The sequence below is a fragment of the Hemiscyllium ocellatum genome, chromosome 2 (genome assembly GCF_020745735.1).
Source record: "Hemiscyllium ocellatum isolate sHemOce1 chromosome 2, sHemOce1.pat.X.cur, whole genome shotgun sequence".
Classification (NCBI taxonomy): domain Eukaryota; kingdom Metazoa; phylum Chordata; class Chondrichthyes; order Orectolobiformes; family Hemiscylliidae; genus Hemiscyllium; species Hemiscyllium ocellatum.
In genome coordinates, this window is record NC_083402.1 from 128037898 (window position 1) to 128064205 (window position 26308).

At 40.4% G+C, this 26308-nt stretch overlaps 1 protein-coding gene across 1 annotated transcript in view; it reads left to right on the forward strand.

Moving 5' to 3' along the window:
• Window positions 1-26308, forward strand: part of LOC132825016 (ADAMTS-like protein 1) — a 280127-nt gene that overhangs the window by 100150 nt on the left and 153669 nt on the right. The window contains exons 10-11 of the mRNA XM_060840015.1: window positions 10565-10615; window positions 17684-17888. Coding sequence (XP_060695998.1) covers window positions 10565-10615; window positions 17684-17888 — 256 coding nt within the window. The remainder of the gene's footprint in view (window positions 1-10564; window positions 10616-17683; window positions 17889-26308) is intronic.

Consider the following 26308-nt stretch of genomic DNA (forward strand, 5'->3'; position numbering starts at 1 on the left):
TGATATGATACATTCCCTTGCATTTCTGGCACCAATTTTTTTTTACCCTTTTTATTTCATTCATGGGATGTGGGCATTGTTGGCTGGGCCAGCATTGATTGCCTGTCCCTAGATGACCCCGAGCAGATGGTAATGAGCTTCCTCCTTAAACTGCTGCAGTCCATGGAGCCTAAATGTCATTAAGGAAGGAACTCCAGTAATTTGGCACAATAACAGTGAAGGAACGATGATACATTTCCAACTCAGGATCTGAGTAGCTTGGAGGGGAACTTGCAGATGTCTGCTGCCTTTGTCCTTCTTGATGGAATTAGTCATGGGTTTGAAAGGTGTTGTCTCAGGATTTTTAGTGAAATTCTGCTGTGCATCGTGTTGATAGTACACACTGCTTCTACTGATCATCGACAGTGGAGCAACTGGATGCTTATGGATATGGCACCATACAAGTGGCCTGCTTTGTCCTGGATGGTGTTAAGCATCCTCAATATTGTTAGATCTGCACTCAGGAGAAAGTGAGGTCTGCAGATGCTGGAGATGAGAGCTGAAAATGTGTTGCTGGAAAAGCACAGCAGGTCAGGCAGCATCCAAGGAACAGGAGATTCGACGTTTCGGGCATAAGCCCTTCTTCATTCCTGAAGAAGGGCTTATGCCCGAAACTTCGAATTCCCTGTTCCTTGGATGCTGCCTGACCTGTTGCGTTAGATCTGCACTCATCCAAGCAAATATGGAGTATTCTGTCACACTCCTGACTTGTGCCCTGGAGATGATGGACAGGCTTTGGTAAGTTAGGAAGCGAGATAGTTAGTGCAGCATTCCTAACTTCTGGCCTGCCCTTTTGCCACTGTATTGATGTTACTGGTCCATTTGAGTTTCTGGTCAGTGGTTACCCCCAGGATGTTGATTGAGTGATGCCAAGTGGCATTCAGTGGTGTTACCACTATCAACATCATGATGATTAATATTTACAGAAATGCACCTGGACTCTCCACACAAATACATTGGTCAGACTCTATTAAGTGAGCAGGCCATATGATATTCCTGGTACTGCCAAACTTTCCTCAATTACTTCCCTAAACATAATTGAGGATATACTTGAATACACAGAAAAGTTATAGTGGATGTTACAGGCTCCTGCAGGGAAACCCTGTCTGCAGAAACTTTTAATGTGACTGTATTCTTCCTGCTTGATTACGTGGGATGGATGCCATGCACCAAATCTTTTTGCGTGGTGATTATGGACTCCTTCCCTAATTCTGCCATGCTTTAGAAGATCCCTGACATGTTACCCAATACTGTATATTCAGGAATTCAGGAGTACAGAAGGTTGGTTTCCTAAACTTTAAAACTCTGTCCTTTTTTAGCAGATTTTGAGCATGAGCTAGCCCAGTGTCACCTGTTTGCTGAGCCATCGCATCGTGTTGTACAATTCCATGTTCAGTGAATCAGAGTTTCGACTCCTCTAACTTTAATCAGTTCCCCATGTTTGGGAGAGCTGTCTCATAGACCAGTCTAGCAACTGACATAATCATACTCATGGAATCATACCTTAGAGTCAATGGCCCAAAAAGCACCATCACCATCTCTGAATATGTCCTGTCTCAGGACAGACTTAGCAGAGGTGATGACATGGTGGTTTCCAGTCGAAAAACATTGCCCTGGGGTCCTCAACCTTGAGACTTCCTGATGTTCAGAGTCGATGCTGACTACCATATACTGTCCTCCCTCAACTAACAAATCCGTGCTCTTCCAGTTTGAGCAACACTCTGAAAAAGCACAGAGAGTGACAAGGGTGCAAGCATTCTGAATGAGGGATTTCAATGTCCATCACCAAATATGGCTCGGCAGCAGCATTACTGATCAACCTTGTCAGGTCCTAAAGAACACAGCTGCTAGATTGGGTCTGTAGCAGGTCTTGAGGGAAAAACATTCTTGACCTCATCCCTGCCACTCTGCCAGCTGCAGATGCATCTGTCCATGATGTTATTGGTTAGAGTGACCACAGCACAGTCCTTGTAGAGATCAAGTCCCACTTTCACAGTGTGAATACTCTCCATTGTGTTACATGGCACTCCCACTGTGCTAAATGGGACAGACTTCAAACACATGCAGCCAATCGAAACCAGACTTCCATTCAAACACATCCAGCACACTCTGCAAGCTCATGGCTTGACATATCTCCTTCTCAACCATTACCATCAAGCCAAGACATCAACAAAAGAGTACAGGAGGTGGCTTCACAAATATCTCCACCCTCTGTGGTGCAAGAGCCCACCACTTCAGTGCTAAAGATAAGACAGAAGCTTTTGCAGCAATCTTAAGTCAGAAGTGCCAAGTAGATAATCTACCTCGGCCTCCTCTAGTGATCCCTAGCATCACAGATACCAGTCTTCAGCCAATTTAATTCACTCCATGTGATATCAAGAAATGGTTGGAAGCACTGGACACTGCAAAAACACTGCTGGAAAACCTGTGCTCCAGAACTTGCAGTTCCTCTAGCCAAGCTGTTCCAGTACATTTACAACACAGGCATCTAACCAACTACGTGAAAAAATGCCCAGGTATGTCCTGTGCACAAAAAGCAGGATAAACTCAACCCAGCCAATTACCAGAATAATAGAATCCTAAAGAGTGGAAAGAAGCCATTCAACCCATCAAGTCTGCACCAACCCTCTAAAGAGTATCCCATCCAATCCAGCCCTCTACCCGATCCCTGTAATACCACATTTAGCATGGCCAATCCACATAACCTGCACATCTTTGGATTGTAACAGGAAACCAGATAGAAATTCAAGCTGACATGTGGAGAACATGCAAAGTCCACATGGACTGGATTTGAACCTGGCTCCTTGATGTTGTGGAGCAGCAATACTAACCATTCCATCAGTAAACTCTAAATCATTAATAAAGTGATGAAAGGGAACATTGACTGTGTATCAAGCAGCATCTACTCAGCAATAACCAACTCAGTGCGCCTCAGTTTGGGTTCCACTAGGGCCACTCTGCTCCTGACCTCATTACAGCCTTGGTTCAAACATGGACAAAGAGCTGAATATTAGAGGTGAGGTTAGAGTGAGACCCCTTAAGATCAAGATTACATTTGACTGAGTTTGTCATCAAGGAGCCGATGCAAAATTGAGACAGTGCGTTTCAGGGGGCAAACTCTTTTGGCTAGAGTCATACCTAGCACAGATGGAAATGTTTGTGATTGTTGGTGCTCAGTCATCCCAGTTCCAGGGCATCTTCGCAAGAGTTCCTCATGGTAGTACCATGCCCCAATCATCAGCTGCTTCATCACTGACCTTTCATACATCTTAAGGTCAGAAGTAGGATGTTCACTAATGGTTGATTGCTTGCACCATTCCTGACTCCTTAGATACTAAAGTAGTCCATGTTCAAATGACACAACTCATGGACAACATCCAGACTTGGGCTGATAAGAGACAAGTAACATTCACGCCACATAAATGCCAGGCAATGTCCATCTCCTATAAGAGACAATCTAATCACCATCACTTGACATTCAGTGGTGTTATCATCACTGAATCTCTCACTATCAACATCCTGGTGGTTACCATTGACCAGAAACTCAACTGAATTCACCACATAAATAGAATGGCTACAAGACCAGATTAGAGGCGAGGAATATTGCACCAAGTAACTCTCTCACTTCCTGACTCCCCAAAGCCTGGTCATCATCAACATGGCACAAATCAGGAATGTGATGAAATACTCCCCCTCTTGCCTGGATGAATCCAGCTCCAACAACACTCATGCAGCTCGACTCCGTTAAGGACAAAGCAGCCCACTTGACTGGCATCACATCTAGAGATATTTACCGCCCCCCGTCATCACCACCACTGATGGTCCACAAATGCACTGCAGAAAATCATAAGACCATAAGACAGAGGAGCAGAGATTAGGTCAATCAGCTTGTTCGGCCATTCAATTATGGTTGATAAGTTTCTCAACCCCATTCTCCCTGTAACCTTTGATCCCCTTGACGACCAAGAACCTATCTATCTCTAACTTAAGTATACTGTTTGACCTAATTTTTTTTAAAAAGCCTACTGCACATGGTCTCCCATCCAAAGTACTATCTCAGCCTAAGTCTATTTAGTTTCCAAGATTAGACAAGATTGGGTGTTTTCGGGCCAGTATGGTCATAGGTAATCCTCAGACAGCACCTTCCAAACCATGACCACATCCATCTAGAAGAACAAGGTCATCAGATATATGGAAACACCTCCATTTGCAGGTTCCCCTCCAGGTTACATACCATCCTGACTTGGAAATATATTATCGTTCCTTCAGTGTCGCTGGGCCAAAATCCTGGAATTCACTCCCTTAGGATATTGACAATCTACATTTAGCATGGCCTGTAGTGGTTCAAGAAGGTGAACCACTACCTACTCAAGGGCAACTAAGGATGTACAATAAATGCTGACCAGCCAGTGATATTATTGCACAAATGAATAAGATAATGTATGCTGCTGACTGTAAGTGAAAGATGGAGTGATGTGGTTTTAGAGAGTTGCCCATGTTCTGTATGGTTGGGCCTGATTTGATGTAAAATTGATACTATTGGGATGCAGTGATAAGTTTAACAACAGATTAGATTAGATTACTTACAGTGTGGAAACAGGCCCTTCGGCCCAACAAGTCCACACCGACCTGCTGAAGCGCAACCCACCCATACCCCTGCATTTACCCCTTACCTAACACCACGGACAATTTAACATGGCCAATTCACCTGACCCGCACGTCTTTGGACTGTGGGAGGAAACCAGAGCAAACCCACGCAGACACGGGGAGAGCGTGCAAACTCCAACACAGTCTGTTGCCTGAGTCGGGAATTGAACTCAGGTCTCAGGCGCTATGAGGCAGCAGTGCTAACCACTGTGCCACCGTGCCGCCCACTAAGATGAGTGGCAGCACAGCTACTGCTATATTCTCTGACTGAGTTGAATCAAAGTAGAGAGAGAGAGAGAGAGAGAGAGAGATGTACAAATACCCTGTTGTTTGGAGCTTGACAATTTCCAATACTGTTCTCATCTTAAAATATGTGGAACTTTATATGAACCACACTCTTCTCGTTTTCATTTTCCTTTTTCTCCTGTTTCCAAAACTAACTACTGCACAGAGAGAGGAGAATTAACACTGCTTAGCTCAGCTTCCCATCAGTAAACTTGAGATCCTGTGGAACAGTAGTAGTTATATTACAGCCAGCTAAAACTCACTGTAAATTGTAAAGAACACTTTTCAATGTCAAACACCCTCTTTCACATTACAGATAGGCCACTTCCGTCTACTGATTGATTTGTTTTTTTTGTAGTAAACATTTTGAATTACCTAAGAATTTGAATGAAGCAACAGAAATAGCAGACAAAGTGGAACTTTACTGCTGCTTTAGTTCTAGTGAAACAACTTTTGAATTCAGAAATAAATTGCTTAGAAACTTGGGTATGCTGAGGGAAATCAGTGAGAAGTTAGTCAGTCTCTTCTAGCTTGAAAAGCAGAAGAAAATGTATAGAGCAATACAATCAACATCAGACACATACCTAAAGACGATCATTGTTGTGATGGCCAGTTTGGCTTTGTCAGACCTTTTTTATAAGCCAGAGATGGTTAGCAAAACATTTTCACCTTCGGAAAACCGGTGCAAATCGTTAGGCAAACGCAACTTCAGAAATGAAACAGGGTATTTGTTTGAGGGGAAAAGTAATGTGTCATGGATTAAATCAACCGAGACAAATGAGCTTGTAGGCCAAGAAGAGGAAATCACACGAAAACTGTAGCCTGCCAAAATGGAGAGAATCATGCCAACCATCATTTTGAAATGTCTCTGGTATGGCAGGAACAAGCCACACAAACAGGAAGAATGTCTAACAAGTTGAGCACTGTGCCAGAACTGTGGAAAACTAGGCCACCTTAAAGCAACCTGTCATTTTAAAACACATACAACTGGAAAACAAAGGGAGAACTCCTGAGGGTAAGGTGTTGAAAACTCAAGATCAGATAATTGACCTTTTGGAAGTTCTGAATCATAAATATTGGAGTGTAAAACTGGAACTAAATTTTACACCCCACAGAGTTTCAACTCAACACAGCAATCTGTTTCAATTTTATCAAATCAACCTAAATGACTTTTAAAAAAATTGCATTGCATCCCATATGTATGAAGTTGCAAGGTCCTGGAGGAACACCATTAAAAATAAAGCGTTCACATTTGCCAAATGAAACTACTTGCCACTCAGCATTCAAAAGAATTCTTTACTAAGCAGAGAGACATTCTTCAGATTTAATCTGTAAAGTTGATGAAATTGCAGGTACAGTGTGAGCAAATTACTTTTTAATAGAGTTCTAAGTCTTGTTCTCTGGTTTGGGGAAGTTGAAGATGGAGTATTGGATTGCCAAATGAGATGATGCTAAACCATTCTGTTATTACATGCCTTACCCACACTTAGTACCATTTCTATCTCTGCTTTACTTTTGTTACTGACAAGGAGAGGTGTTACAGACAGGTGTTCTGGTATGGTTACAACACTAAAACAAAACTGTTCTGAAAGAATCTGTGTGGATTGGACTCAGTTAAACAAAATAGTGGAATGTGAAATTCACCGAGTGGCTTCGTTGGATGAGCCTAGCAAAACTAGCCGAGAGAACACTATTGATCAAACTGGATACTAACTGTGGATTTTAGCAATTAACACTAAATGATGACACCACAAAGTTAACTATATTTATTACACCTATCTGGGCATTATTGTTTTAATGGATTATCTTTTGGAGAACATTTGCTGCAGGAATAGTTTAGAGAATGATGTTGAACGTGTTGGAAGGCATCAATAGTATAATATACCAAATAAACAACATACCAACATATGGATCCACTAAACAGAAATATAACCACAAATTTAGAACAGTGACAAAGTGTGAATTTACAAACCTTACAATAAATCTTGTGCATATTATTCAAGTTACTAGTTTCGTAGTTCATCTACAATTTTTTTAAAAATCCACTGCCTTGGAACATCACAGATCTTCAAACACTCAAGATTGTAAATGAAGAGGACTTGTTTATACCAGACTTGGCAGAGGTGAACAAGCCTTTTGCCAGGTGCTGCAATGAGACCATTAAAATGCATTTGAAAGAATCAATCAATTCTTGATCTCTTCAGAAATGTTAGCACTGTTTTTGTCTACTTTCACTGCAGTCAGTGCATTTCCCAACAAATTGAGGGCAATATTCTTTCAAGAACTGAAAGATGGAAGGGGTGGACTGGACTGGACTACTATGTCTCTAGATTGGGAACAAAAATTAAACCACAATTGAGAAAGAACATTTTGCAGTAATCTGGGTTTGTGAAAAAACATTCAGATTGTAGTGGGCTTATGGCTCAAAGTTGCAAATGACCATAAACCATTGGTCACATTTGTGAGCACAAAATATATTGTTGAGGTGCTTCCCATAACTCGTTGATTCATATTAAAGTATGACTAAACTATAGAATACATGCTGGGTATATATCAAACAACAACAAACAGATACTCTCAAGGAAACACACAAGCGGAACAAAACATTAGGATTTTAGACTCCATTGACGAATTTGAACCCTACACATCAGAAGGTACTTAAAGAAAGCGTAAGAGATGTAAGAATCCCAATAACAGGATGAAGAATGTATCCAAACCTGAAAATATTATCAGGAGATAATGTACCCACCAATCCTGTGCTATGCCAGTACTTGGAACAATGTAAACACGACACTGTCATTGATGATTTGCAACCCTTGAAGAAGAGATTAGTAGAATGATTAACTCTCAACTTGAGATTTATCAAAGAACTTATCAAGGACAACTGGGAATTATAAATGTCCTGAAAGCATTAACAATGTGGTGGTAAGGAGCATAAGTAATTACTAATTGCATTGTGTGTGCTTTAAATAAGCAAGAGAAAGGAGAATCATTATTACCTTAATCTTCTCCATCAGTCATGGGACTATTCAGAGTGGGTTTATTCATGTTCAAAAAGGAGATTCTTATTTCATATCCTCATAAACTGTTCCTTGGGTGGATTGAAGTCATTTGTTTACTCAGTATCACAGTCAGCAATAATAAACTCAGTCTAAAGAAAACTACTTGATTTACATGCATGGAATTTCAGACATTCTGATATCAGACAATGATCCACAATTAGCAAATGAGCAGTTTGAGATTTTTATTCATTCATGCTACCAGTTCACCTCACTGTTTCCAAATAAATGGAGAAGCTAAGCAAGGAGTGCAAACAATAAAAGCATCTTCCACTATTACTGATCCTCCCTGTTACAGAATGTGCTATCGCCATCAGAATCACTGATGGGCAGACGAATGAGAACACAACTTTCATTTCTGACTCAGATATTAAAATCTAACATGACTGAAACCAAAAGAAACCTAGATCTATTTCTCAAATGAAGTGGAAGAAGAAAGATCTCCCAACCACCCAACAGAAGCGATAATGGCGAACATCCTCAACCTCAGAATGAAACCACAACCAGATAAGGGAGTTTAGACTAACCACGGCAGTGACTAACCTCGTGAAGTCTGAAACTGCAGGTGAGGTATTTAGAATATAAATATCGTGGGGTTAAAGACTTGGGAGGATGGAGAATAATGGCATTAACATCAGAACCATACATGATGAGTATATAGTAATGGTCAGAGTGATTAATTAGGAAGAGCTGGAGGGGATAGGAAGCTGTAACCTGATGTGAAGAGGATATCTATCTGGATTAGGCTGGAAGTAAATAGTTCTTTAGCAATATTACTTAGGGAGAATAAATAGTTCGACTCCAAACATGCAACAAAATAAGAAGAAATTGAATGCAGCAGATATGATCTGAGTTGCATTGTTATGATGGAGACTGAACTCCTGATTTGATTGGCTGCAGCTCCCAACTAATTTTTTTTAAAAAAACTCATTCATGTATGTGGGTATTGCTGGCTAGGTTGCTGTTTGTTTCCCATCCTTAATTGCCCATATAGCCAACTACATTGCGGTAGTTTTGGAATTATATGTCAACCAGACTGGGTAAGGATGGCAGATTTTCTTCCCTGAAGGGTATGAGTGAATCAGATGAGTTTTGTAACAATTGACAGTGGTTAGAGAGTTATCAGTTGGCAAACATTCTGTTCCATGTTTTTGTGTTCAGATTTCATCATCTGCCATGGTCAAATTTCAACACATATTCAGACATTGTTAGCCTGGACTTTGGAGTTACTCATCTGGTGGCGTTACTGGTATACCACCCTATAAATGTCTTTTAAATGTTGTAATTGTACCCACCTCTATTACTTCCTTTGGCAGCTCATTCCATATGTGCACCATCCTCTGTGTGGAAAAGTTGTCCCTCAAGTCCCTTTAAATCTTTCCCCTCTCACCTTAAAACTATGTCCTCTAGTTTTGGATTCCCCTATTCTCCTGGGGAAAAAAAGCTTGGTTATTTGCTTAATCTGTGCCCCTCATGATTTTATACACCTCTATAAGCTCACTCTACAACCTCTGACGCTCCATGGAAAGAAGTCTCAGCTGATTCAGCCTCTCCTTATAATTCAAAATCTCAAGTGACATCCTGGTAAATCTTTTTTGCACCCCTTTCCAGTTTAATAGCATCCTTTGCATAGCAGGGTGACCAGAATTGTATGCAGTACTCCAAATGTGGCCTTACCAATGTCTTTTACATTTGTAACATTGCATCCTGCTCATGTCCTCAATGCGCTGACCGATGAAGGCAAGCGTGCCAAACATCATATTCAACACTCTGTCTACCTGTGATGCCACCTCCAAGGTACAAAGTACCTATACCATTAGGTCTCTCACTTTGATAATACTTCCTAGGGCCCTACCATAATTTCAGAAGCATTGATCACGTTTGATCAGTTTGGACTGTCCTCAAATTGACCTTTAGGTGAAATAGTTTCTCATAGCATTAACCAGTTGCTCTGGTTAATGCTATGAGAAAGGATTCTTATGTTACACAGAGATATACTTGCAGAATTCATCATGTATGTGTATATAAATTTAGTTAATATCCTACAATGGAGTATGGAGCACAGTACAATCCAAATGATATATATGGTAGCAATCAGATTAATGAGTATTGATGAACTGTCTAGTGTTACAAATGAAAAGCTATTTACCTCTACTTCCACTTGCATTGAATGATCATGATAAATATTTTCAACGCTTAGAGACAGAATCTCAGATTGGACCATAAGATTCATCTGTTTCAAAGCAAAGTTCGCACTATCTTGAGAATTTCAGTAAGCTTTGGAAAATAATATATTCTAGTATTTCTCAAACACTTGTATATACGAAACAAAGTTTGACCATCAGTATCAATGTTATGTTCTTGTTCCGTTGATGTCTTTCCTTCAATAATTGAAATAATTCCATTGTGTTCCAATTTATTTTCTAGTCAGAGAACAACAGTTGAATGCACTGATGTTTTACATTGAATTATTTCGTGTCTGTTTTGTTGTGTATACCCTTCACTCAGACAGTTGGCATTATTGTTCCTCACAGTGATGGCTACAAGCAGATCATCCCTTTCGACCACTTCCATCCTCTTCCTCGGTACGTAATACAGCTGATTAAAGTCAATGATACTGATACAAATGGTGAGACAGCTTCAGCCTGGACAAAATGAGAGAAAGTGAGAGATTGAAAGAGTAAGTGTGGATGACAGATTGTGAGAGAGAGTGGGAACGAACAAAGGTGCAGAAGATATTGCTTTGCCGTGAATTAAGCATTTGATCAAGTTTCTTGAAAGTGCTTTGAATTTAAAATGCTGAAACAGAACTTAAGAAAATCTTAGGAAAGTTTTTGTATTGAGCAAAACGTCCATGGAGATTTTGTCAAGTGTTTTTTGTTAGTGCATTGTACTGATTGTTGAATAATTGGCTAATGACCTACCAAATTTATGTATGCACTTGGTAATTAGGCAAAGTACAATGAGACCAACTCATGAAATGCCACTGCTTTGTGGAAATGCACTTCTCTAAACAAGCAGTGGTGTTGCCGTGGAGGAAGCAAATTAGTAGAAAGCAATGAGCCGCTGAGCTTAATCAACAAATTAATGAAATGTCTCATTCACCAATTCAAACTGTCGGCTGTTCTTATTGTTAATGATGCACTTGCCTATTACAGGTTGCTGGTGCTTTGGCACAAGCTGTCAAAATGTGACTGATCCAGTGCTGCTTTCCTCATCTGTCTTCTGCTTTCGTTATCGCAGCATAATTATCATTCTGCTGTTCATTTTCCCATCAGTTGATGTATGGTGCTGCGCACAGACTTGTAAAGCATTGCTCTGCATTTGTTCACAATGTGTCTCAGGATTTAATGGTTATAGCTGTCTTGATTTCTGGTTACAATCTTTATTACTGTCTAGTCCGTGAAGTTTTTCACCCATGCTCAATTGTCTGCAGCAATGATGATGTAATACAAAACAAGTTGCTGTTGATGTTCAACATGCTTATAAAGATAGTGTAAAAGCTTTAGTTTTCAGATTATCCATCATCAGGAGACAGTTAGTTATAATTTGCACTATTATAAATGTGCCTATTTGTTCCTCTTTCTCTAGCCAACACCCCCAAGCCCCAAATTTTAGCTGCTGAAATTTAACCCACCAATCTTCAGCAGTCACTTTCACTTTCCTCTTTGGGACCAGTCACTGAAAAGCAGGTACTTGGCTACTCACAGCTGATGAGTCAGAAATACAATTTTTAGAATAAGAATTTACCCTAACAGACTATTTTCTTTTGTGATAGATATTGATATCCTGCAGCTCATTTGATTTTTCCCTACAGTTCATAAATCCAGCAATTCAGCAGATAGCAAATTTGCCAGGTTTCCAGTTTGATATTTGGATCAAACCTGGGATGGGTGTTGTAAGCTCCTGTATTTGAGATGATGCTAATTGAGGCATCTGTGTCCATAGAGGTGAAGTCCTGTATTACCCTTCTACTAAAGGGTCCCTCAGTTGTCACTCATTGCATTTCATGCCTTTACAATGCAGCATGGAAGAAGGTAGTGCTGGATTTTAGGTAGCCTGTGTTTCCACTTTGAGTGGCATCATACCACCAACCATCTCTCCGGATGCAGGAAAACCAGACTGAGCATGACTGCGATAATCTGCCTTTCTCAAAGGCTTCTCCTGTAGCACTAACTTGAAGATCCATATGCTCGATTATTTTGTCCTTAAAGAATGCCCTCCTGGCCATTTCTCAATCCCATTCATCTTCTGCTGAGATCACTAATTGACTGAGCTGTTATGGACCTGATCAAACTCCTTAAAATATATTAAGAAGATAGCCTGGACCCTGACTTTTTTCGTAATTTAAAGGTAAGTCTTGCATTCCAGATGCAATTCAATTGGTTAAACTACTCGATTTTAAGCAAAACATACTTTACTTTACAAATACAGACAAAATAAAACAAAAGGAAAGAATTGGCTTAACTGTAACTCTATTGAAACGCTTAACAAAATAATGTATTAACTACTACTAATTAACTGTTCCACTATAGCAACATCCCATAAACACAACCTTGGCAACAACAAATTCAGTAAAATAGATTGTTTCACATACAATTCTAGTAGCAGGAAGAGAACCCCCAGCTGTTAGCTGTAACAGGAAGAGGAATAAGGGCTTCCACATCCAGCTTCAAAACCCCAGCAACTGCTGAAAGCTAAAATTTTAAAATCCTGGCTCTGTAGGAGCTTGACCACTCATCCATTCAGGCTCCTTCTATTGTTACAACCTTTGGGGGAAAAAAAACCCACGGCCTCACAAGCTGTTTACTTTATCGGCTTTGAGCAGACTGCTCAAAACCTCTGACTCAACCTTTCTTCATTAGGAAAAGAAAACTGGGCAAAACACATCTCTTAAAGCTGTTTATTGACACAATTTTTTTTTATGTTCTCCAGAAGCTTTCTGAAGTGTTCAGGCACTTTTTTCTTTTCTTATATTTAATTGTTCCCATCTATTTAACTTTGACTTGCATTTTTTTTTCATTTCCCCCGGCACAGTTTACAGGAGACATTGTCAAACATGATTTTAATAAGGTCAGGGAACAGTGGGCAGCAATGGTGTAGTAGTATTATCAACAGACTAGTTGATTCCAGAGACACAAGTAATATTCTTTGGATTTGGATTCAAATTAAATCTCATCATGGAATTCCTTTAGGGAAGGAAACTTCCTTTCTGAGCTGGTCAGATATGCGACTCCAGACCCACCACAATGGGGTTATCTGTCCTCGGGGCAATTAAGGATGGACAATAAAACTTGTTTTACCCAGCGACACCCACATCCATAAAGAATGATTTTTGTCGGGTCTAGGAGAGTCTGTGACCTGAAACTACACCCCATTTCCAGTACCCCTAAGTTTTGTTAAGGCAGGTGATTTCTGATCACATGTCCTGCATTCCCAAACTGGCTGATTCTGTGGTGAGGATAAGGATCTGCTTGTCTCAAGCAGTTTTGCTGGTGGTATATAGCAAACCTTTTAAGAAGTCATGGTTCACAATTGCATGGAAGGGTATTGATCCATGCTTTGGGTAAGGTATGTTCAAAACATCTTAGCTAAGGCCTCCCCCACCTATAGCTCCCTCCATCCCACCCACAAAAGTGACCGATGTACTATCATCCACATCATGCCAACCTATCCCCCAGAAGTCACTCCCATATCCCCTGATATCCTCAATGCCAAATTATGCTCTTCCATCAGTCATGGCCCCTTATGCATTCTGTAGCAACCTGCTGCAGTACCATGCCCATGGACCCAGAATGTACTCTGTACAGAATAAACAAACCATGTAATAAAAATATCATGTGTTAAATCTTTAATAAACCAGTCATTCATTCAGTCATGTCTCTCTGGGAAAGATTGCTTTTTCAACTGCCCTACAGAAGTGCCAATCAACTAGACCTCAAAAGTAACAAGAGAAAATGCAAGCATTGATAACCCTTTATCTTGTGTAAATAAACGTTGAGCAATTGAAAAACTGATATATGTGAACAAACTGTCCATCAAACACTATATTCCCTTGGGCACAACTGTTTCCAAAGGTTAATGGATGTTTAGGCTGTCAGCCAGAAATGAATGCAGACACTTGGCCTGTTCAGTCCTGAACATTACTATGGGAATTGCTCAGTAGCCCAAGTCATCTTTCGCTGTTTCATCTATGATCTTATCTCAATCATAAGTAGGGATGTTTACTGAATGTAAATGTTTAGCACTATTCATGACTTCCCAGATGTGCTGGAAGACCTGGATCTCATTCAGGTTTGTGCTGATGAGTGCCACGTAACATGTGCGCCACGCAATGGCGAAGGATGACCATCTCCAACATGATGAAAATCTATCACTCCATGATATTCTCCGACATCGCCATCATTTAATCTCCAACTATCAACATACTGGAGGTTACCAGGAACAGATCTGGACCAGCCATATTAAGTACCGTGCCGACAAGAGTGAAACAGAGGCTAGGAATCCTGCAGTGAGTAACTCCCAAAGCCTGCCCCTCCAAGTACAAGGTATATAACTCAGAAGTGCTTTGGAAAGCTATCCACTGAACTGGAAGAGTGCAACTCCAATAACCCTCAAAGTTCAACACCATCCAGGACAAAACTATTGTTTGATTGTCATTGCCATCCACCACCTTCACTCCTATAATCACTTGTAGAAGTGTTATGTCATTTTCAAGATACATTGCAACAACTTGTCAAGGCTTGTTTAGCACCATTTAAAAGGACAGGAGCAGCAGATGTCTGGGAATACCACCACCATCTGTAGGTTCTCTTCACACGCTATCCTAACTTGGAAATATGTTGCTGGTCCTTCACAAGTACTGGGTCAAAATCCTTTAATTCCCTTCTGAACTGCTGAGGTTCATGTCCTGTAACTATACTACGTGGACTGCAATAGTTTAACAAGGCAGCTCACCACTGAATTCTCAAAGACACTTTTACTCAATTGTTGAATCCCATAAAGTTCTTCGAAGGATGTTTGTGTTCTTTGGCATTCCACACTGATTCTGATGAAGATTTTGCTCTGGGAGTGACACAGAACATTATATTCCAAGGAAATTGGTTGCATCCTGTCCTCTGAATTGAGTAAAAGAATGACTAATTCATGTTTTTTGTTAACCACTGTATTCTTTATAAAAGTGATTATAGGCAATAGATCTTAGTTGAGATAATAATGTCATATTCCACTAATGAATAAAAAAGAATTCTTGCAAGTCACTCCATGCTATTAATTCTGCTCCCATCTTACTTGTTTCAAATGTACCATAGTAACCCTCCATTCCCTTCTCCTGATATGCTTGTCTCACTAACATATAACATCATTACAATCTGTTTCAACTCCTTCCTATGGTAGGGTATTCTCACTATTGCCTGAGTGAACAGGTTTGCTCTGTGTTCCCTATTAAATTTCTTGGTGGCTCGTAACTTGCTCCTGACATTGTCAATCTCCATGTAAAAAATGTCCACCTGACTTCCTTACTGTTGTTTTGCACCCCTTGTAGTTCAAACTTTTCACTAAAATGAGCATATTTGCAAATTGACTGTCGTTTCCCTTCATAATGTTGAAAACGTCAAGATCAAAATTGTTTCGTACTAATCGCACATTATCCTCAACATTCTTTGCACTTTAAACCCTAGACTCTTGAAATCACTTCAGATACCCTGATCACCCTTTAAAAATGGAATAATGAGCCATTCAAAGGCTGAACACATCTACTCAGTCATTGAATCCCATCAGGTTCTCTGAAGGATGTTTGTGTTCTATGGCATTCTACACATTCTGATGAATGTTTTGCTCTGGGAGTGACACAGGACATTATATTCCAGTGAAGATGGTTGCAGTCTGTCTCTGAATTGAGTGAAAGAATTACTAATTCATGTTTTTTTGGTTAACCACTTATATTCTTTACAAAAGTGATTATAGATCATAAAGTAGAAAAAATTGAAGATAAACTGAAAGATTTAAACTTTGGAACTGTGTCTCTGGTGAGTCTAAAACTCGAATCTAATTCTGGCTCTGATAGTTTGAGCACAGGATCATTTCCAGGATTGCATATAAAACCGTTTTATTTTAGTTAGCCCTTGATAAATTGTTGTGTAACAAACAAAAATCTTTAAATTACTCCAAAATCAGATGTAATTATATTTGTTGATATGGAAAGTCTCCTTAATTGATATATTTGGAAATATCCATTTCATTTTCCAAGGTTTGTTGAATAGAAGAGTTGCAGAGGATGAAAATCATCTACTGCCACTCAGTGTCTGGACTTGCACATCAAAAATTATTTTTTTGTTTGAATTTCTCAAAGCTTCTCAGCACTTGTGTAGCTGATATCACTATGCAGTTGTGTTCCTGAGATGGAACTCTTCCCTTTTATAATTGTCTTGTCAGCATGTGTGATTGGTTAGGATTCCATAAGACTTCCATATTAACAAGTACATAAATAAATCTTCACAACTAATACCAAAGAAATAGCTTTGACTTTTTTTTTCTTTTAATCCCCACACTACCGCCTAACTGTGGTAGTGTTTATATTTTAGACATTGCTTTGATTAGTATTGCAGTATGGATGGAATGACTGACATCTGAGCCACAATTTCTTTAGCAGGTTTCAAAGTTCCCTTCGACTCCTAACAATTTAAAATAATAATGACACAAGCGGCACAATAATTTCTTATTTTTAAACCATGATGTCAACTATCTAACAGTATACCCTAACTTGGTTCCGCCTGAAGTTTAAATGTATTTTATATTCCCTGATCCCCTGATATTCATTGTTTGTAAGATTGAAACACTGAGGTTATGGCCACTGTCAGGACACACAGACCGGAACATGTAGACAGGCAGGCAAACAAGGACAAACATGAATACACTTCTCCACGTGGACAGAACTTCTCCATAAACACACACACAACACTGCTCACTCCAGTCACTCGCACTCACTGACATAATCCCCAACACACACACACGCACAATATGTCTCGCCTCTTGCAAAATTTAGAATTTTCAAGAGTTTATTATTTTTAAACAATTGCTTCAAAATTTCTTCCTGTATTATTACTTTACTGTAAGTAGCAAAAATCACCTTGTAGTTTGCCACAGTGTCTGTTATGCTGTTATAGACATCTGGATAGTTCGTTTGCTTCTCTTAGATATCACAATAACATTAATCTCTGGCAAATAGTTTCTAGCACATGAGGAAGATGGAAAAACAAGACCAGAGAATGTTTGGAATGTGCAGTAGGTCATTTCAGCATCTGAGAAAAATGGGTCAATCTTTTAAGTGTGACGCTGCGTTAGATTTCGGCTTCTGAGCTTTGTTGGAAAGTCCAACCAAAACACTAATCCATTCCAACTGTTATGTAGTTCCAGCAATTTTTGGCTTTGTTTCCAATTTCCAGCATTTAATGTTTCTTCATTTTATCTTCTGGAAACTAAAGTTCTGTAACTGTTTTGCAAACTCTAATTCCTAACTGCTTTATGTATCACGCAAAAGAGAGTGCATGTCCCTCACAACCCACAAAAAAAATTGTATTCCTTGCATTGTGTAATATTGTGCATTACCTGGAGTTGCTGTTTGCCAGACACTGATTGTTGTTCTGTGTTACCAGATGGGATAGTAGCCCCTGGACTGCCTGCTCCAGCTCGTGTGGTGGAGGTGCTCAGCTCCGCACTGTCTCCTGTGTGGAGGAAGACATTAATGGACAAGTCAACACCGTCGAGGAGTGGAAGTGCATGTACATACAGAAATTTCCTGTCATGCAGCCCTGTAACCTCTTTGACTGCCCAAAATGGCTGGCGCAGGAATGGTCTCCTGTAAGGAACACTTTAATATGATAATCTTAAATTGTGTTGTCACCAAGTCCAGCAGAATTCCTAATAGAGTCAGCAGAGACAATCAATACATTAAAACTTCGTATTTACTTACATCATGGTTGGCAGCACATAGAAAATCACATTCATTTTCATGCAAGTTTCTTGCAAGATGTATCCTGTTTTAAATAAAGCTAATTCTGTTACTTGTACATTCATGTGTTAGTTTGACAGGTAGCCTTGCTGATAGGGCCAGAATTAATTACCTTTATGAAAAATGATAGTGAGCCACGTTTTTGGGCCTCTGAAGTGCTTTGTTATAGGTGCACCCACAGTCCTGCTAGGGATATAGTTCCAGGATTCCGACGCAGCAAAGAAGCGTGGAATATAGTGCCAGGCTGGTGTTGACCTGGATGAGAACATGTGGAGTGCAGTGTGCCATTCCGTAACCACTGCCTTGGTTATTTTGGGCAGTGGAGCTCATAAGTTGGTTGATGCTGTTAAAGTATCACTTGGTGAGTGATGGCAACTACTGTTGCCATTACGCATTGGTGGTGGAGGGAATAGATTGTTCAGATAATAGATTGGGTGCAGATTAAATGGACTGTATTTTCCCAAATTGTGTTGGTTTTCCAAAGCATTGGTGGAACTGCAATCATCAAGGCAGTCATCAGACTCCTGGCTTTAGATAGTGGACAAGATTTAGGGAATTGGGAATTGAGTTACTCACCATAGAATTCCTAGCTTCTGACCTGCTAAAGTAGTTATGTGGTTAGTCCAGTGAAGTTTGATATCTCATAGTGAGGCCACTCTTGGAGTTCTGGTCACCCTGCTTTAGAAAAGATATTGTTAAATTGGAGAGGGTTCAAAAAGATTTACCAGGGTTTTGCCGGGACTGGAGGGTTTGAGTTATAAGGAGAGGTTGGATGGGCTGGGACTTTTCTCTCTGGAGCATAGGAAGTTTATTAAATCATGAAGAGCATAGATAAAATGAATAGCCAAGGCCATTTCCCTTGGGTAGGGGAGTGCAAAACTAGGGGGCATATTTTTAAGGTGAGAGGAGAACAATGTAAAAGGGACCTGAGGGGAAATATTTCCATACACAGGCAGCACAGGTCAGTGGTTAGTACTGCTGTCTTACAGTGCCAGGGACCAAGGTTCAATTCCACCTTTGGGTGGCTGTCTGTGTGGAGTTTGCACATTCTCCCCATGTCTGTGTGTGGGCTTCCTCCAGGCGCTCCAGTTTCCTCCCACAGTCCAAAGATGTGCAGTCTAGGTGGAATGGCCATGGGAAATTGCCCATTGTGTCCGGGAACGTGCAGGCTAGGTAGATGAGCCATGGTAAATGCATTGGATGGGATGGGTCTGGGTGGGATGCTCTTCACAGTGTCGGTGTGGATTCGATGGGCTGAATGATCTGCTTCCAAGTTACAGGAATTCTGTGATTCTAGGGTGGTTCCTAAGTCGAATGAACTGCCAGAGAAAGTGGTAGATGCCAGTACAGTTACAACATTTAAAAGATATTTGGATATGTACATGAATAGGAAAGGTTTTGAGGGATATGGGCCAAACGCATGTAAGTGGGACTAGTTTAATTTGAGAAACATGGACGAATTAGACTGAAGTGCCCGTTTTCATGCTGTATGACTCTATGAACTTATTCACAGGGCAAGCACTTGGACAGAATTGCTAGAGTTTTGCTAGTGCCTCTCTAAAATGGGCAATGCTGGGCAAAGGTATAAAGGTACCCTATCTGTAATTATCTAGTGTGACAGCTAGACGTCAATATCAGAGACTGTCATTCCCATTGTATGGCCTGTGGGAAGCCGACATCAACTTTATTCTCGATTTCAGGCAGCCTTTTGAACACTGGCTAGGATCCTGCCAGAAATGTCGTGAAAACAGGCTGAGCAGGTTGATTACTTTCTGACATTCCTGATGAAGGGCTTATGCCTGAAACATCGACTCTCTTGCTCCTGACCTGTGCTGATCCTTGCTGACTGACCTGTGCTTTTCCAGTGCCTCACATTTTGACTCTGATCTCTAGCATCTGCAGTGCTCAATCTTTCCTACTTTCTGACTTTCCCATACAAGAATCATTATTTGGCACGACTTAATACAGAAAGGTCCAGGTGAAAGTAGTCATCCTGCAAAATAAATCTTTGTTCATGTTCAGAAGAAAGGCACCATATGCATTAATGAAACTCAGTTTGTCCAAAATTCATTGAAAATTGTAAAAAGTTCACTGTCGTGACTTTGAAACAGAATAGTGGTTTTGTCTATGCCATAACCAGTGCTGTCTCTGAAACTATTCATTTCAAACTCAATGTTAAACATTATACACATGAATGATAGCTGAAAATGTTAAACAAAACAGTAACGTTCCCCGCTTCAGTGAAAAATACACATGATAAACTATAATTTGACTTCTAACCTGCTTTCTCTGCTAGCTAAATTCACCCAGGAAACTTTGATCCATTGTCTTGAATCTTCCTGTACTAATTAACATTTCTAATCGCTTCCAATTAACTATTGGACTCGGCTAGAAGAAACAGCTTTTCAAGGAATATCTACAATGAGACAATTGAAAATAACTAATTTCATGCACTTTTCTTTAATTATGTATGTATATTGTTGGTCCAGTTCAGCTTTAATCCTCAGGATATTGATAGTGGGGAATTCAGTGTTGATAATGCCGTGGAATGTCAAGGAAGATGATTAGATTCTGTCTTTTCCAGGAACCACTCTGATATAATGTTACTTGCCCCATGGGTCCTAGTCTGAGTGTTGTCCAGGCCTTGCTGTGCTTAGGTGTAGAATGATTCTGGGGGTTGTGAATGATACTGAGCATTAGGCAATCATTAGTGAACATCCCTGCTCTGGCCTTAAGATGGAGGGAAAGTTATTGTTTAAGCAGCTGAAGATGTTTGGACCCAGACACTACATTGTGGAATGGTGCAGTGATGTCCTAGGACTGACGTGATTGAATTCCAACAGTGCTAAGTATGACTCTAATCAAAGAAGAGTTTACCCCACTCCTTGATTTTCATTGCGTCCAATTTATTAGGGGTTCTTTATGTCACACTTTGCCAAATGCTGTTGTGATGTCAAGGGCAGTCACTGACATCCCCTCTTTAGTTCAATTAATTTGGACCAAGTCTATAGTGAGGTCTAGAACTGAGTGGGCAAGTGGAACGCAACTGAATGCCAGCAAGCCGGCTATTGCTGAGAAAGTGCTGTTTGGTATCACTGTTGATGAGTCTTTCCACCATTTTGCTGATGATCGAGTGCAGACTTGGAAGTAGATTGATCAAGCAACATTGGCTGGGTTGGATTTGTTGTGCTTTTTGTGACTAAACATACATGGACAATTTTCCATACAGTCAAATAGATATCAGTTGTTTAACTGTATTGGAACAGTATGGTTTGTATTGTAAATTGTTCTGAATAACAATGTCCTACATGCTTCTTAAAGCAAGATTGAACCTCTGGCTTCTTGGTAATGGTAGAGAGGTTATGCCAGGACATGATGCCACAGATCGTACTTGAATATAAATCTGCTGTAGTTGACAGTTCAGGGTCTTGTGGATGAGAAATGTTGGGTTGTTAGATACGTTCTGTATTAATCTTCGAGTAAAAAATGAGGTCTGCAGATGCTGGAGATCACAGCTGAAAATGTGTTGCTGGTCAAAGCACAGCAGGCCAGGCAGCATCTCAGGAAAAGAGAATTCGACGTTTCGAGCATAAGCCCAAGGGCTTATGCTCGAAACGTCGAATTCTCTTTTCCTGAGATGCTGCCTGGCCTGCTGTGCTTTGACCAGCAACACATTTTCAGCTACGTTCTGTATTAATCCTATTTAGCTCAGTAGTAGTGCTCCACAACATGATGGAGGATTATCTACAGGTGTGTGTAATTTAGAAGTTATGTGCAATAATTCATAACTGTAATTCAAAAAATGAGAAATTAAGTGCTACTGTAATTAGATTGGGAAAAACTTAAACGGCAATGTGTCTCACAGGATTGTGCATCAAAGGATCAGGAAAAGGGGTCTTGAGGCATGGAGGTTGTGTCCCTACTTCAGACCAGAAGGCCTGGGTTCAGTCCTACCTGTTCCAGAAGTGTGTAATAATACTTCTGAACAGGTTGCATAGAAATATCTAAACAGGGGTGTGATAGAAAAGAAATGGGATTGTGTGTCACCCCCTAGATCACGTGTAATCACTTAACCTTGAGCGATTACATGCAAGCATATATGTAATCATTTAAGATTATGTGCAATCACGTATGGTTGCATGTAATTAGTTCCAATTGTGGATGCTGTCTATGTCATAGTTGTATGGAATAGGGTTATACTCTATGTAATTAGATGTAACTGTGTAATTAAATGGAACTGCTCATAATTGGATGTGAGAGCCTTTTTGTGACACAGTGGTAGTGTCCCTACCCCTGGACCAAGAGGCTCCAGAAGTGTGTAATAACATTTCTGAACAGATTGATTAGAAAAATAGGTTAATTTTCAAAAAATATATAATTACATGTGGAGCTCTGTACGTTTAGATAGTGGCACATTGGTCGTGTCCCTATCTCTGAGCCAGAAGATTTGGGTTCATGGTCCACCTGCTCTCAAGGTGTGTAATAACATCCCTGAACAGGGTTGGTTAGAGTATGACTGTATATTTAGATGACATTACCTGTCTTTATCTTGAGCTATATATAATTAGGTGGAGCTTTGTCGAATTAGTATAAAAAATGTGCAGTATTTTTAATTAACCTATTTTTCTAATCAACCTGTTCAGAAATGTTATTCCATACCACTGGAGCAACTAGGGCTTGAGCCCAGGCATCTTGATCTAAGAGTAGGGACGCTACCACTGCAGCACAAGTGGGTCTCATATCCAATCTTTGCTCTCAATTTGTGTGTGTACACAATGACATTTGTTGGAATATTCAAACATAACATTATCAACTTTAATCCCATCCTCATCATTTGTGTCATGTCTTGATAATATTTTGGATTGGAAACCATCATGAAACTTGGTCATAGCTAAGTATGAGATATCCCTGGGTTTGATTAGCTCTGGTGCTATATTACCAAGGATATTCTTGGTAACATTAAAAAAAAGAATAGTATACTTTGGCGATTTGGAACAAAACAGAAAATGCTGGAGAAACTCAATAGGTGTGACAGTATTTGTCGAGAGAGGAACAGATTTAACATTTCAGTCCAGTGATCCTTAGTCAGATTATCCTTAAGTAAAAAGTGAGGTCTGCAGATGCTGGAGATCAGAGCTGAAAATGTGTTGCTGGTTAAAGCGCAGCAGGTCAGGCAGCATCCAAAGAACAGGAAATTCAACGTTTCGGGCAAAAGCCCTTCATCAGGAATGAGGAAAGTGTGTCCAGCAGGCTAAGATAAAAGGTAGGGAGGAGAGACTTGGGGGAGGGGCGATGGAGATGTGATAGGTGGAAGGAGGTCAAGGTGAGGGTGATAGGCCGGAGTGGGGTGGGGGCGGAGAGGTCAGGAAGAAAATTGCAGGTTAGGAGGGCGGTGCTGAGTTCGAGGGAATCGACTGAGACAAGGTGGGGGGAGGGGAAATGAGGAAACTGGAGAAATCTGAGTTCATCCCTTGTGTTTGGAGGGTACCCAGGCGGAAGATGAGGCGCTCTTCCTCCAACCGTCGTGGTGTTATGTTCTGGCAATGGAGGAGTTCAAGGACCTGCATGTCCTTGGTGGAGTGGGAGGGAGAGTTAAAGTGTTGAGCCACGGGGTGGTTGGGTTGGTTGGTCTGGGCGTCCCAGAGGTGTTCCCTGAAGCGTTCTGCAAGTAGGCTTATCCTTAGTCATATCCTTCTAATAACAAGGGCTTTCTAAGCAACACTGTCACAGCTATTGAAAGATCATTACCCCACTCTGTTAGTCAGCTCAACCTATCAAAACAACTCTTACTAATTGCCTGTAAATCTGCCTAAACATGACCTGATGGGACAACCATGTACACAGAAATGAAAACTTTCAAATACATACTTCTAAAGAGTGAAAATGACCCATTGGGTCAAGAGTAAACTCACAATGGCTTTGAGGCCGGATAATTAATATAGCAAGGTCTCATAATGGTTTTTGCAATTTGCTACTGAGGGTTTGTTTATGCAGCCCCAGTTACATAGTTTAGTGGAAATTCTAGCAACAGCACATGGGAGAAATAAACCACTCAAGTAGCCAGCTGTTGAAATCTGCACCTACGTGTTATATATCCAAATAACATTCCAACATTCACTGCCAGCTTGTTTCCATTGCTGGCCCTGACATTCAACTCAGATTTGATTCCAATATAGGTTCTCTGTGCATATTAATTTCAAATCTCTTCTAAAGTTGATTTTGTATGAACAGGGGGCTTCTGACTTTCATTTGACAATGTTTACCTTTTTCCTACAAAATATTTACTGAGTTCCATTGAATCTTACATGAGGAAATCCGGGAAATAATCATAAACCTTTAGCAAAACATGCAATCAGAAAATGTAGCTTTTTAAAGGTGTCTGTGGGCCAATTACTTAAATGTTGAAACATTAGGCAAATATTAGCAGACCTGCTAAAACAATGGATAATTGACACATCACTCTTACTGCATTGTCTTTGTTTGAAGATGCAGTAGCCAGAGACTTTGAATTCTGCTCAATCACATACACTAGGAGCTTTTCTCATTCATTATTTCTAAATTTATTTTTATTGACCTATGCAGCTCCAATTTCTCTCTCTTCAGGAAGTTGTGAAGTCCATAGATTGGTTAGCTCACTTGCCTGGACAGCTAGCTTATGATGTAGAGTGACACCAACAGTCTGGGCTTAATTCCCCCACTGCCTGAGGTTATCATGAAGACTCTTTTTCTCAAGCTGTCCCCTTACCTGCAATGTGGGCAGTCTCAAGTTAAACTACTACCAGTTGTGTGTCTCTCTTTTTCTCTCTCTCTCTCTCTCTCTCGCTCTGCCTCTGTCTCTAATGAGAGATCAGCCCTCTGCATTTACAATCTACACATGCAAATATGGCAGCAATATGATGAAATTGCATTTTCATTGCTACCATACAGATTTTCCTTTATAGAACTCCTCTGTTAATTTCGTGAAGGCAAATGGAAAATCGTGAAGTTATGTTGCGTAGATGAAGATTCTTCAGCTCATCATTCCAGTGTCAGCTCTTGAAAAGAGCCCACGGTTCCCAGCTCTTTGCCCAGAGCTCTGCAAATTTTTTCTTTGCACTCTGATCCAATTTCTAGCTAAATGCTATTATTGAAGTTACTTGTACTGTCACCATGACAGCGTATTTTCAATCATCATAAATCACTGTTTCAAAATTTGCTCCTCACCTCCAGCCCAGGACTTCTGGCAATTACCTTTAAGTATGTCCTCTGGTTATTGACCCTCCTGCTACTGAGAGAAAAAAAATCTTTTTACTCTACCAAATGCCTGCATCATTTTGAACACCTCTTTGAAACCTTCTTCAACTTTTTCTGGTCTAAGAACAGCCTTAGTTTCTCCCTTCTCCACATAGCTGAAGACCCTCATCCTTGGTACCATTTTAGTAACTCAGTTCGACACCCTCTCCAACACCTTGACATTTTTTTTCTGAGGTCAGTGTGTCTGAAGGAGGGTCACTGGGCTTGAAATGTTAACTTTTTTTTTCTTCACAAATGCTGTCAATCACACTGAGTTTCTCCAGCAATTTCTGTTTTTTTGTGTTTTATTCCTGTAATGTTTTATAAAGATTTACAATAACTTCTTTGTTTTGACAGGACTGGCAGCTCAATGTTCTAAGGTGCAGATGCTATAGTAAGCATAAAAGGGGAGGCAAGGGAGGAGGGGGAATGACATTTTGATTATAGGGTCATAGAGTCACAGAGATGTGCAGCACAGAAACAAACCCTTTGGTCCAACTTGTCTATGCCGACTAGACATCCCAATTCAATGTAGTCCCACCTGCCAGCACCTGAACCATATCCCTCCAGATGCCTTTTAAATGTTGCAATTGTTCTAGCCTCCACCACTTCCTCTGGCAGCTCATTCCATACATGTACCACCCTCTGCGTGAAAAAGTTGCCCGGTAGATCTCTTTTATATCTTTCCCCTCTCACCCTAAACCTATGCCCTCTAATTTTGGACTCGCCCACCCCAGGAAAGAGACCTTATCTATTTATCCTATCCATGCCCTCATGATTTTATAAACTTCTATAAGGCCACCCCTCAACCTCCGATGTTCCAGGAAAAAACACTCCAGCCTATTCAACCTCTCTCTACAGCTCAAATCCTGCAACCCTGGAAATATCCTTGTAAATCTTTTCTGAAGCCTTTCCAGTTTCACAACCCTTTCAAGTTTCTGGGGCGGCACGGTGGCTCAGTGCTTAACACTGCCAACTCGTAGCACCATGGTCCCAG